The sequence below is a fragment of the Staurois parvus genome, unplaced genomic scaffold (genome assembly GCF_062004578.1).
Source record: "Staurois parvus isolate SC_StPar_1 unplaced genomic scaffold, SC_StPar_1.0 ptg000017l, whole genome shotgun sequence".
Lineage (NCBI taxonomy): Eukaryota > Metazoa > Chordata > Amphibia > Anura > Ranidae > Staurois > Staurois parvus.
Genome location: NW_028317813.1, coordinates 19,508,524 through 19,523,638, shown reverse-complemented (window position 1 = coordinate 19,523,638; position 15,115 = coordinate 19,508,524). Strand labels below are relative to the sequence as shown.

General features: G+C 37.9%; 1 protein-coding gene across 1 annotated transcript in view; it reads right to left on the bottom strand.

Annotated features, from left to right (window-relative positions):
• NXPH4 (neurexophilin 4) overlaps positions 1–14,542 on the bottom strand; it is a 290,667-nt gene extending 276,125 nt beyond the window's left edge. The window contains exon 1 of the mRNA XM_089681153.1: positions 13,995–14,542. Coding sequence (XP_089537279.1) covers positions 13,995–14,048 — 54 coding nt within the window. The 5' untranslated portion in view covers positions 14,049–14,542. The remainder of the gene's footprint in view (positions 1–13,994) is intronic.
• Between the last annotated feature and the right edge of the window lie 573 nt (positions 14,543–15,115).

The following is a 15,115-nucleotide window of genomic DNA, read 5'->3' as shown; positions in this document are numbered from 1 at the left end:
TGCCTTCTGCTCAGGCATGCAGGCAGGAGGGTGTGCTTAGATGAGAAAGACCCTCCTCCAGATGAAAGTAAAAAATGCCCATGAAGATTCCTAGGATGAATTACATCATTTTGTCCTAGGCCAGAAACCAGGAAACAACTGAAGAAATGTACAAAATGTTTAAAACATGTAAATATAATATACTTTCCTATCTACTAATGTGAGTAGCATAAGGAATAAAAATAGGTAATGTTGATTGAGAGAGTTTAGTTCCAATTTAATGAGCAATGAAAGTCAAAAGGCTACTCCTACTCTAAAACAAATCTCAATTTCTCAAGTAATTAGATTTTATTTGATAATGTAGATTCTGGTTGGTAAGTAAAAATGTTATGATCTGCATCCTATCACTCGTTTTAAAACTGAATTTTTAAAACTAAAATTAGGCATTTCTCATACTAACACATACTATTTAGCGTAAAGTTTTATTTTTCTTTAATGATTGTAGGATAAGAAAATATGTTAGTAACCTCCATTTTATGAGCCTGTGAATTTAGATATTCTTCAATCTTTTAGGAGGTTTTGAAGTTGTATCTTTAATAGTTTCAGATACATTATTTGTATTATAATTACTTATCTAACTGCATTTGTGATATTAAAGGGAGTTTGCATTAAAAATTGCATTAAAAAATGCGTACCCTAATCCAAACTCTTCCACTCAGGAAAATCCCTGCAAATGTCTAAAGAACCAGTCATACCTCCACACCAATGTTGTTACATTGACCTAACAAAGTAGGTTAAGCCACACATTAAAGGTTGTTACATGATGCAAAGGCTTGATATCATATTTTGCCTACAGCATTACTAATTATCTCAGCCCTGGCCAGTGGTAAAGAAGTAGATCTGAGGGACACCTAAATGTTGGTACATGGTAGACTGTACCATAATTTAGTGAATGACCATAAGCAAAATGCAATAGCCCATAGACACCAACCAGCTTTCAGGTTATTGCTCTCAGTTTAAAGTGGTTACAAAGGCAGAATGCTTTTTACCCTAATGCATTACATGCATTAAGGTAAAAAAAAAAAAACCTTCTGCATGAAGTCCACCCCCTAGCCCCCCTTATACTTCCCTGAGCCCAATATTAATCCAGCGATGTGCACAAGAGCAGGGGTTCTCTTGGCTCTCTCCCTCTTCATTGGTTCAGAGATAGCAGCAGCAGGCAGAAGGATGTGCTTATCTGAGAAAGCCCCTAATACTCACAGATCTGCTCTCTGTGAGTCAATGGACACACAGGGCTGGCTGGGGAGCAAGCCAGTATGAATCCCATATAGCAAGCGGCTATGGGGGACAGATCGCTGGTGCCATGCAGGACTCCTGCAAATCTGTCAGTGTATCTGTGTACCCATACATCCCATACGGGCAAGCAGATACAGTCTGATGAGAGGACTCAATGAACTACCACAGCGCTCAACAGTGCCATGTTAGTTCATTGATAACTACAAGTCGACAGCTACAAAGGCTGTTGGGGCTTGTAGTTTATTCATTACCAGAACTCTGTGAAAGAATGATGCTCCCATGTGAGAAAAGAAAGAAAAGGAAAATGGTGCAAACAAAATATTTACAGAAAATGGATATTACGAAATAGACAAAAATAGCAACAGAAGAAAATAAATGGAAATAAAAAAGGGAAAGTACATAACCAAAGTTCTGGGTTCTTTAGGACTTGCGAAGATCCAAGATTTAAGATATAATTTAAAAAAAAGACTTTTGGCAGATGTACTTTGTTTTGATGGTAAAGAAGAGCTCCACACTGCTGATGCCATTCCTCTTTTCTGGAACCCCAGGAAGATGTTGACAGAAATGACCTGACTAATCAAGAGGTCTGAGGAGTGGCCAAGGGGATATCAAAAATGCTTTTTAAGATCATGTAGCTGTCACTCCCTATACAGTTTTCTAAATTAGTTAATATTGTGAGTATATCACATGCCACAACCTAATTCTTATTGTGCAACTTATACAGTAACTGCCTTTTGAACAAGATCATCACTGACCTACCCTTGAAATATGACTTCCTAGGAAAAAGTAATGTACCTCACTGGATCTTTGCTCTTCGTAAGGTGGGGGAGTTTAGTCTTAAATTGATGGTAGTGGTCTTCTACATTTAGTGGAATAATCAGTGTTAATCTAATTTAATCACACCAGAGGTTATGAATTATGTATTGATTTTAGCTTTGCCAGAAAATGTATGATTCTGCAATCCACTGCTTGCTAAAACATTTGCAATATACTGTAAAAACCTACTTTTGTGAGAAGAAACATTCAGAAAAAAACATATATTGCCTTAATGCCTGCTAAGCCATTTACAACATGCCTTAGTGGGTTTTATAACCTAGGCCCAGATAAACAAGCTGGGACTGGGTATATGAAAGGCCTCATTAGCAGATCCTTTGTTTTATAGTGGTCTGCCAACTAATGTTATAGTAAAATTTTTAATGGCCATTCCATACCAAGTTTATAGTCATGTTCTGTAAGGGGGTCACTGCTGGCTGTGAGTATAGAAGCTGGCTCCATTTCTCTGCTGGCATGCAAATTTTGAAACAGCAAGGCTGCCATGCATCTTCTCACACCATTTTGGGGTGCCCAGTCCTTGTTATCACATTCCCCTTAAAGTTAATTTTAGGTTGTGTTATTGGGTTACTGCCAGAAGGCGTAATTTGTTTCTCAACAAAATTGCTGCCCATACATGCAACATGTGATCTTTCAATGCGATAGATTCCATTGAATGAACATTTATTTAAAATAGTTTGTGTGAAATTACCATTTCAACTAATAAATAACTGTTTTCATGGGAATTAATGTGATCAGTCCTGCAGGAAAATCTGATTGATCAAGATCAAATTGATCTTATTCATTGTTGCAGCAAGCAGTCATACTTGATTGAAGGATCATTTAAGACAATTAAATCTGTGATCATCTGATGGTATAGGTGGCATAGTGGTGATCATAGCTGCCATAGCACAAACTATTGGCACTATAAAAATCCTGTATTATAACAATAATAATTGCCATTTGATCATTTATGGTTATGTGTGGTCAGTGTTACATTTTAATAGCAAATACGTTATAGGAGAATATGTGTTTTTCTTTGGCTTGCTGGTCCTAAATAAATTCTACTTTTTCCACTTGATGAGTGAAACTTGATGAGTAGAACCTAAAGTGGTTCTAAAGGCTCAAGGTTTTTTTATCTTCATGCTTTCTATGCATGAAGGTAAAAAACCTTCTGTGTGCAGTATCACGCCCAGCCCCCCCTAATACTCACCTATGCCCCCTCTCGATCCAGTGATGTGCACTGGAGTCTCTGCTATCCTGGGACTCCCTCTTCTCATTGGCTGAGACAGAAGCTGGAGCCATTGGCTCCCACTGCAGTCAATCACAACCAGTGATCCAATGAAAAGAGAGGGGTGGGGCCGAGCCACGGCTCTTTGTGTGAATGAACACACAGAGCAAGGGGTGCCCCTATAATAAGCTGCTTGCTGTGGGGGCACCTGACAGGAGGAAGGGGCCAGGAGAGCCTGTGGGGGACGCGAGAAGAGGAGGATCCAGGCTGCTCTGTGCAAAACCCCTGCACACAGCAGGTAAGTATAGACATTTTTGTTATTTTTTCTTAAAAAGAAAGACACCTTTAGAATCACTTTAACTGTATGTGAGCACCACAAACTGAAAATCTTATTTATTCATTTTGATTATTTGAAGCAAACTCACCCATCTATCCATATCTCCAAGCTGTATTTTGTTGAGAAATCACTTTGAAAGACACCCCCTGGCATTTCTAGCCACAGCCACCTGAGTAAGAGCAAATGATTTATGTAGAATTTACTTCCTGAAATACATCTTCCCTTAGCTCAGGCATGCAAGCAGGAGGGTGTGCTTAGCAAGCTTAGAAAGCCCCTCCTCCCCTCCTGAAGGCTACTGGGATGCATGACATCATTTTAGCCTAGGCCAAACCAGGAAGAAACTTAAAGAAGTGTAAAAAAGAGTTTAAAACAAGTAAATATGATGTATCTTATTATATATTTACTAACGCTAGCAGCAAAGGGATTAAAAAAAAGTTAATGCTGATAGAGAGAGTTTAGTCCTGCCTTAAATCCTGCACATATGATGTTAACTCCAACAGATGTCTTGGCTGCTCATGTGACAGCTCTTGTCACATAACATGATGCCCCTGAACAAAGACAAATTTCACATTTTACATTTTCATTATATGGCTTAAACAAATGCATATTTTAAAGCAGAATGGTGATCCCATATCATGTCAGGATTAAAAAAATTTATTTGTGTTTTTAGTACAATATTAGTACATCACAGACACATATATGGTTACCTGGAGTGCCAGTGAATGCTGTCTTTTGACTGATGTTTGTTTGCTTACCATAGCACCCCTGTGGATGTCAGTATGCTCACAACACATCTTTCCTGCTGTGATGTTATGGACTTGATTGAGCTGTGATTGTCCTTCTTGTCCTTCATATGTTACTTTATAATAAATGTTTAGGAAGTTTTTTGACTGTTTTGTGTGTTTCTAAAATTTATAGAAATAAACCTTGTAATTTCGGAGCCCATAATAGAATTTAAAGTGTATTGTAGTTACAGTTATATAAAAGCTATTAATTCTCTTAAAGGGAACCTGTCATGAATAATATAAGGGATCTAACAATTTCAGGTTATAAGGTCCAGTCTGTTGTCCTTGTCTTTACCACACAGCTTAGTGAGTCAGTAACCTGGAATAAGCATGCAGCCAGTACAACATAAGAACACCTGATCTGCACATTTGTATAATGAACAGTGAGTCACCAAGTTGTGACACAAGGACGAGGATGAATATTTACCTAAAAAATAAGTCAGTAGTGTCCGTATTTCTATCCTAATGGTTTCCTTTAAAGCTTTACTGCATTAAAATGCAAACATTTTGCATTTAAAGCCCTGGTGCCTGACCTGCAACCCTTTGGTGTTTGCAGTGTGACCCTCAGGCCCAAGCCATAAATGTATTGTAAAGGGGCCTTTAACCTCCCTGGCGGTATGATTATTTCAGATTTTTGGTGCTGAAAGCAGTACCATTATTTTGGTGTTTTATATTGTAGGCCTGTAATTCTTAGTAATAACTCACTGAAATCTGTCCGAACAAGAGCCTAGCAAACATCCCGGGTAGGATAAAATTTGAAACACAAAATCATAAATTATAATTTAATAATCATAAAAAATAATAATATAATAATAATACATTTAATAAAATAATATAATCAAAACAAAAACACTGAAATTTGAAATATAGCGCCAAGTTCGCACATCACTGAGCAAAGTCGCAAAATCGTTTTCAGTGTCTGATGATGAATTTCCCCACGAATCATTATTAATCAATTCTGCAAGTGGTTCTAATTTACTATTGCTGATCTCTAGCTGGTCTAAAACCGCTTTTGATCTAAAATGACGCTTTTTGGACGCCATGGACATTTCTCAGTTTCCAGGCAGGGCACAGGACAAAGCACTAGGGACAAAATGTATGTGAAATGGTTTGATACAGTAATGTTTTACTATGTGATTTTAGTGTATTTAGTGAATGTCACTTTTTGTCATTTTCAAATTTGCCACCAGTTCCGTCGCCCGTACGTTCCGACATCGCAGGGAACGAAACCCAGATGACAGATGCCGGCATCCGCTGGATGACATTACAGGGGACACTGAAGAGGGACATCGCGGGAGCGCAGGACAAGGTAAGTGATGCTGGAATCCCGGAGCAGCGCTGCAAGGTAAGCCCGAGTGTAGCTCGGGGTTACCGCTTGCGGTGCTGAAACTTTACCCCGAGCTACGCTCAGGAATACTGCCAGGGAGACTACGAGCAACAGTCTCTATCAGTCTCATGTAATTTGTCCCTAGTGTCTGACTGTCTCCTACAGAATGACTCCAGTCTCCAATCACTCCTGTAGCACAGTCTCTAACCATTTCCCCTTGTCTCTTCAAAGGACTGAATATCATGTGCGGCCCTTTGGAAACATCAAGAGCCACATATAAGACCCCTATGCCTCGTAAGTTGACCACCACTGATTTAAAGGATAGGCCCAGTTTATACCTAAATCTTTACAGCCCCAAGCCTCATAACCTAATCTAGATTAATCTTTCATCCATGTCACAGCTGCCTACCTGCCTAAATCTTTTTGATAGTGGTGGCTTCTTGCCGTGTATACATTGGAAAGATATAAGTCGGCACCTTGGCCAGGGAGTTTGAATAGATAAGGGAACAAGGGCGGAAGGGATGAAAAGATTTAAACAGTAACTCCACTTTTGTTGAGTATGACCTTTGTCACAATTGACTTTTGTGTACCACATGAACACAGTCTGTGGGAGCCAGATTCATTGTTCGTTGGTAGGGGAGCAATTACTTATTTTACTCTCTGAACTGCAACTCAATTTATAACATTTGCATGATGTGTTTTTTTCTGGATTTTTGGTTGATATTCTGTTTCTATCATTTAAAATACACCTATGATAAAAGTTATAGACCCTTCATTTCTTTGGAAGTAGGCAAACTTACAAAATCTGCAGTCGATCAAATAATTATTTTCCCCACTGTAAATAGTATCTAATTATTTTCAGACATCTACAAATTAAAATAATTGCTTTAACACCACATCTACCATGTCTACTAGTATATACAATGTAACAAAAATAAATAAATAAACCCTACAAAGTATAATGAGAGAGGTGGAACCCAGGAACTAAACACAAGTGAATGTTAATGCCTAAAGTATACCTATGTGCATTTGGAGGCCATCTTATGATCCATATGTTATGTGACATAAGGCAAAGTGACAATCTAGAAGCAAAGTTTACAGACAAGGACAAAGTGCTGTCATACTATAACATGAAATGCCTGAACAAGGATCATCATAGCAGAATCATTAGGTATTTTTTAATGAAAGTTTTGAAATAAAACATTTTGCAATTGACTTTTTACGTTAGAGTAACATATTAATGCTTATAAGATAATTAAGTGATTGGGTTTACTTATATACAAAATACAAACATATATTCAAGTACAGGTCAGGTACAACTCACTGCTGGTTTTCAAAGTCATGACCACCTCAATGAAACTTAAAGCAACACTCCGTCAAACCTCAAACTCCTGATTATAGGTATGTTACATGACTGTCAATTTGCAGAAGACTGTGGGGAAGATTTACTGAAAGTATGCATACTAACCAATCAGCTTCTAACTTCAGGTTGTTCAATTAAGCTTTGACATGGAAACCTAGAAGCTGATTGGTTACTATGCACAGCTGCACCAGATTCTGTATGCGCTAGTTTTAATAAATCTCCCCCTTTGTTTGAAACGAGGACACACAATTGATTACAAATAAAAAGAAGAAAAAACAGTTTTGCAGAGGAAGGGTAATTGCCTCCTGTCAAAAAACTTTCCTGTGCATGTGAGATAGGGACCTTAGATTGTTAGTTCCTTGATGGCAGAGACTGATGTGAATGTACAATACGTAAAGCTCTGCGTAAATTGTCTGCGTTATGTTTGTTGTCAATACCTATAATAAATTACCAGATCTTTCACTAACATAATGCAGCTTTTAATGTTGCCATAGTGTCCCTTAAAGCATGATCAATAATATAATTCAGTATCACGGCGAACTCTCTTACTTGTTTTTAGTATGATTCTGTTTAGCTTGAATAGCTGTTTCCTTGAAAAGCTGTGTGCTTGAAAAGCTTGGATAGCACTTTTCTGCAGACTGACTTCCAGTGCAAGAATACCTTTGCAGAATACACGTACAGCCTAATCCCTTGGTTTAGCCTACCTTTATATAGCTTCCAGTTTTTTCATATCACCTTCTTCAACACAACACAACACAACACAACATAACACTGCATATGCATAACTCACATCCAAAATAAAACTAAAACAATAATAATGAATTATTCTAACACAATTAGCCAGGTATAGTTTACCTTTGTTTTACATGGAAAAAATTGAGCATACCAATCTAAAGACAACTTATTGTATTTGCACAGTAACTAGTTTCCAAATCCTTCAAAGCACTTCCACCTTTTTTTACCTCTTAATTCTTATACCTATGTCTAAAAGCAAAGCCTAAAGTGTATTTCCATTTTTTAAGTCAGATTTGAGAAACCCCAACATATGTTTTTTTCCTACATCACACAACACACCTAAAATATTCTTAAACAAATATGTCTTACTTTTCTAGTTGTTTCATTGGATCAGACTTATACACTGGATTCTATAGATAGCTTGTATTATTTAGAATAGTGTGAAAGGTGTAATTAAGGAACAGATCTAGGGTCAGGCTTTTATTTAAGTGCATTGACATACAATGTACCACCCAATCCCTTTGTTAGGACAGACAGTGTGCACATCTAGCTTACAACTGATAATGAAAAGCTGCCAGTACAGTACAGGCAGGGTTAATTATGGCAAACATAACTCCCTAGCCACCTCCTTAACAAAACATAGAGAAGGAACGCTAAGTAGAATTTTTAAGCAAGCAAAAAAGGTAAGCAGTCATTCTTTTTCTATATGTTTTTAAGTTGTGCTATGTGAATGGGAGCATGGCTGAAAAAGTGGAAATACACTTAAAATATATAAAATGATCAAATTCAATTTTAATGTCAAAGAAGAATGAAAGGAAACTGTATGGTATTTTAATATGTATATATTTACATTCTGTCAGTCTACAGGTGCAGAATGTTTGAATTCTTTGAAAAACAAATTTGAATTACATTTATTAGTATTATTTACCATTTACTATTTTATTTATTCTTATAGAATTAATACTATTACTAGTTTTATATAAAAGTTTTCAAAAACAATCGTGAAGCCACATGCGCAACCAATTCCGAATTTATCTCACTTATTCATAAGCAGGGCAAGTAACAAAGTACAATACACAAAGTGCAGTAAATCATAGTGAACAAGTAAAATTAACTTTACCGAATTCACATTCAGTACAGGATAACTGCTTTTACACCTTGGGCTTCCTGCCTGTATGTATAAACTTTGTAGCTCGCCTCCAATTATTTAAAGTGGACACATTGGCCTATATTTAAAACCGTATTATCTATAACATTTGTAGCTTGCGTAGGACTGGTCACACAGAGGGTCACTTTGATGTAGCTAGCCAGATGCTAACATATTAATTCTTATAGACAATCTTTGTTATTATTATTATACAGGATTTATATAGTGCCAACAGTTTGTGCAGCTCTTTACAATGTTTAAGTTAGATGTGCATTTATAGGATGCTTAATATATATGAGAAAATATGTATTATGGACATGGGAGGTAACACATTTTGAGAAGTTCCAATGCCCTTTTCATGAAGTATTCTTTAGAACTGTTACAGCAGCTGGGGCATTAATAACATCAGTGATTGATTTGCAAGGGACAATTCCCAAACCCCTTATAATACAACAATAATCACAAAGTCAACACATTTCAGAGTAATATAGTGCTGAATCTCTCAGCAGCACAGTATGTTGGTAACACCACAAGAGCGGAGTTCCTTATTACATTACTGGCTCAATAGCATTATGGCCTGTACAGAACAAGTGACAGATATCCTCAGCATACTAAGTTATAGTCAAGTCACAAAGGGAGCTGTATGTGAACATGCTGATTCCACCAGTTCTTAGTCACTCCCCAGCATCTGCAAGGTTCTGTGTTCAATATTCGAATTACATTAAACATCTATTTCCAATGACACATTTACCCTCCAGATTGACAGCCTGCTCAAGCTATGAAATATGTACCTGGCTGACAATCATGACAATGGCAGCAGATATGATATAAGATAAAGGTCACTCTACTACCTAGACATGGAATAAGCAGCTATTTTGACCACTGGAGACATTATCATAAAAATATTGAAATAAAATTGAACAAACACTAAAGGGTGAAGGATAAAATGTTAAAGTGCCTGATTTGTTAGTAAATGTCATGTAGTAGTATTGGAGTTACACATGTTTAGTACCTCCCATATTTTGCTTGTGGCAACCTCTCAGCAGATGCCAAGTACACATGTCTGGGTTTTGCCAGAAAAATGTATCCTTTTAATTAAACTTCAGGGAACTGATACCTAATTAGCTGATAGGAGTTGCAATATGGTGGACATTACAAATTCTCTTACTGAATGTGCCTGTTAGTGTACATTTTATATCTGAAAGTGCCACACAACTGGTAAAGGATGGTAATCTTTCCCTTTGTGCATTTTATGTAAACTGTATAGCTAGCTATTGCGAATAAGCACACCTCTTATTATTACTTTATGCATTCAATGCATCAATTATTCTCCTGTCTCATGAAGAGTTCCACCCTAGGTTTGCCTAACCAGGGTTGCCTAAATGCCAATTTGTTATAAAGATGAAAATGTAGAGCGCCTCTTCCCTGTACATTTTTCTCCTCTAAAATAGTTTCCTCCTTTTCATCTGGTCAAGGACTTCCTATTAAAGGTAGATAAGTAATGGTGTACTACCTAAGTGGTAACGATAAGCCCATATTTCTATTCTAGAGCTTTTGTGTCATTTGCAATAAAGCTAGATGTTTGACAAAAGAAAAACCAGTGGTTCTTACTATAATAATTGTGACCTGTATTTAAATGTATCCTGTTTGCCCTGCGGTAAAGACTCCAGTTCTAAATTTAGATAGAGGTTGATCATATCATTGGATTGTGTACTGACTGCCAGTGGAACCAGAAGCCTACAACACATAAATTCATTTAACAGTATAGCATCTAAGCACCCAATTAGCAGAATATGAGCACATTTTCTACTATATAACAAACATCAACAATATATAACATGTTGTTTAAGAGGTGTAAGTACAGAAAAATAACAAAGAAATCCTTGTTTTGGCTCTGCCGGATCCGGGTGTACTCTTAGCCAGTTGCTCCGAAGTCTCTCTCGGACATTACTCTAGTATTTTCTATACTCATACAGACACAGAAACTTCATTCATTTTCTTTATCCACATATCTTAAAATTCTTTGTCATAAAAAATTTGCTGAACTTCCAATTAGTCAATTATGCTCTTAGGCCTCACACCTTTTTGCCCTCCTGCTTGGATCATTTAGATCAGGACTGCCCAACGCTAATTGTTAAGGGCCACATAAAGCCATTACTTTGCAGTAGACACAATCATGTGGATTTCTGACCTATTTCAACAGTTTATTAAGAAATAAAAATAAATGGTGTCAGGGTCATGGCCCACAAATACTGAACTTGAAAGAACAGATTTGAATGATCACTTGATATTTTGTGTTTGTTATTCTGTATTGATATTACCATATTGAACCAGCCATATACTTTTGACAACACTTGAGATCAAAACTGAGCCATGAGTATGAAGGCTAATATATAATATTTTTACAATCAAAATATGAAACTTTGCTAAGCTCAGTTGGATGACACATGGTGCAACTCAGTGGGATGTGCAAAATGAACTTTGCAAAGTAGATTGTAACTGGAAACAGGATCATCAATGAATAGATTTTTGGAGAGATTAGCTAATGAGTAGCTCACCAAAATAACTCTGCAAACCGTACAGGCTTTTCTTTTACCTGCATGATTTCCACTAGACCACAAGGTTAAGAATGAATTGTGTTTATGCAATCTGCTAAGGCTTTAATAACTAATATACAACATCTCTCCACACCGATAATGCAGCACAATTACTTACTAACAGGATGAATGTAATTGTTAATGTTTATTTTATTACTGATTGCCTTAAAGAACTGGTATTGTATCATCTGATATCCATTAGATACATATAATTCTTCTGCCAAAACAATAGATATGTTAAATGACACTGTGCTTTTTAATGTGAATTAAATAATGTCATTTAAATTGTTTAAGATTATTTCTCAAGGATTTTTACCTAATAATAAATTAAACAAATTTGCAGACTCTAGCCTATATCTATCAAAAACACATACAGTCATTATGTAAAAAAAGAAAATACATTAAATTTTATATAATTAAATCAAACAACATAAAATGTGTCACTGATTTTTCTATTCTGTGGGTTTTAGAGCAGAAGCAAGACTCTATAGTCTATGCACAGTGTACAATGAATCCTATTAATTTATAATTTATGTTCACTGTGAATATAAATTATTTCCATGATGGGTACACTTACTCTATACATGAGCTAAGAAATGATTGCTGATTTAATATTATGTGAGCACTGTAGTTTGCATAACCCCAACAGTTTTCTTCTAGACCTTTTTTTCTCACAATGTATTTAGGGCACTTTTCAAATTAAGAATATGAATCATGCATTCATTCCTGGCCATATTGCTTCATTTACATGTTAACTTAGATGTAGCATTGCAAGGTATTAAAGTACACAATACAGAAACAGTCCAGAATGGTCATCATGGTGTAAAGTTATATAGAACAGCCCTGTATAAAGACCAGCTCTTACCAACAAATTAAAAGAAATGCCATTTTTTACGCCAGTGTAAAGAGGAAAACATGTTTTCATAGAGTGTGACTTGGCAAAGAAGAATGAAAACACTTCAAAGAGCAATCATACAGAAAAAGATGCTTAAAATACTTTCTATGTTAATAAAACTAATTTCTAACTTAATGCATTGAATGACTTGTAGTATACTTTATAAATCCACAAGTCTTCCTGCCGTAGATGTATCATACCTACGGTAGATCTGAATAACCTTGGAATCTGCTAAGCCAGTGGTCAAGTCACATTGATCATATTGCATTTAAGTTGACACAATGAGTTCTGGTTACAAAGGCACCTTTTATGCGATATATGGATTTCAGCTGGTACTGCCCTGTGGGCCTCATATATATTGTTTGATCTACTCCATTTTTATGCTAAGGAGTTAATACCTATCTTATCAGCATGCACATCCAGCACCCTGTGGTACCCTGTTAGTGTGAATAATTCACTATTTATAATAGGATATGGAGTAGGCTCTTAACTCTTTATTCCCAGTGGCTTATGGATACTATACACAGACAATCATACTTGCCTGCAACAAAAGTTAATTGGTTTTTATCCAATTTTGAATCGAGTTTACAAAATAAGGCAATACAAAAGCAAAGGCTATACGTGGTGCCAGAACCCCTAGCAACCTGACTTCCTTCTACTAACCAAACTATGTCATTTGACTGTCTGCTATTGGTGACAGCAGTTTGCACTCCGTCACTTCACTTTGCACTTCTTAAGCAATTACCTGTGACTGCAATTTAACTATCTAGGCTGCGAATGGATTGTGACAAATAATGAGCATTTAAATGTTGCAGACAAATACATTACCCTGCAACAGAAGATACTAGGGCTAACTTTAAAAGCTAGAGTAAAGTGGTCCTTTTTCAACTTTCCAGTACTGGTGAGGGAATGCAAGGAAAAAGTAGGTTGCCAATGGACAACAGTGATTTTTTATTCCAGTTTGCACCAGTTTTCATGAGTCAACTCCTGAGAGTAAATAATCTCTTAAGTGACAGGAAGAACCATTTACAGCACAAAAAATAGACAACAGATAAGGTGCCCACCAGGAGAAGATAAGGGGGCACCATACAGTGCCCAGATTACAATGCCATTTTCTCTACAGCTCAGGGGAGTCATCTAGTGACAACTGTTTGTTGGAAAGAGAACAAATCTAAGCAAACAAGTACTTTTCCTGCACATGCCAATAAACCCGAGCTCATCTTTCCTGAGCTCAGTACTGTGTTTAGTCTGTAAGAGAGAAACAGCAACCCACACAATGAGGACTACTAAGCAGGAGGCTGTCTATGCCACCTACTCCTTTCTTGCTCCAGATCTCAGTTTTCTTCTCCAACAAGTTTTAAACTAGTATATATTTTTTTCATAGCATGCATTCTAAAAAACAAAGTATGGGCTGATGATCACCAGCCAGTCTCCCACACTCCTCTCTACATCTCCAGACCCCCAGAAGAGGCTCCCACCTTGTCTGCCTTACCTTGTGCAGAATCCACTGGCAGAACATGGCAAAAGCCCAGGTGAGGAGATCCATTGTCTTAGGAGAACTGGTCTCCACTTAGAGAAGGGAAGCTTGTGGAATCTTCCTAGCTCAGGGCACAGTCACCTGTCCAGAGATCAGGAATCAGACCTTTCCCCATTGAACCAGCCACTGTCTGTCTATGGTGAAGGTGAGAAGAGGACAGGCAAGGTGTGGGGTGCTGGAGTTTTTTTTTTATGGAGAAGAGGAAGAGGCAGAGGGAAAGAATGAGAAGGGGGGAAGTGTGAGATTACAGTGTTATCCACTTGCTTTGAGGATGTGGAAGTGTGATGTGTTACGGGAGAAAGTCCAAAGAACGAGTTTCAAGGTCCATTGCCACCCCCAGCCCCTCCAATGGTGGGAAAGAGAGACCCCCTCCTTTCATCATTTCCTATTCCTCCAATCGTCCTCTCGCTGGAACTGCCTTGTCCTAGCCTCTCCATCCCTCCCATCTGATGCTGTCTGAGCTCTGCTCCGAGTATTGTGTCTCTGCGATCCGGCTCTGGTGGAGATAGGTAGAGCCGGGCTCCTGGAGGAGAAGCTCCCAGAGCGGCACTCAGCGTTTCCTCCATGTAGGAGAGCAGCCTGAGCATCAGAGCCCAGCACTAAGTGTGCACCTGGCTCTCGTCTGTCATCAGTGCCTTCACAATGTACATGGATCGTGCCCTGATCAGCATGTGTGCACCGAGCTGTCATATCATCCCCTCTATACCTGTGTTACACGACCAGACAGCCTCTAATATATACAGCAGTGCCAGTGTGTCCTCCGTCCTGTCATACAAACCGGTGCCAGTCTGGTAGCTGTCCGGTAATATGTGCCAGTGTGTGATCCACCCTGCAATGTACAGCCGTGCCAGAGTGTGATCCACCCTGGAGTGTACAGCCGTGCCAGAGTGTGATCCACCCTGGAATGTATAGATGTGCCAGTGTGTGATCCACCCTGGAATGTATAGATGTGCCAGTGTGTGATCCACCCTGGAGTGTACAGCCGTGCCAGTGTGTGATCCACCCTGGAGTGTACAGCCGTGCCAGAGTGTGATCCACCCTGGAGTGTACAGCCGTGCCAGTGTGTGATCCACCCT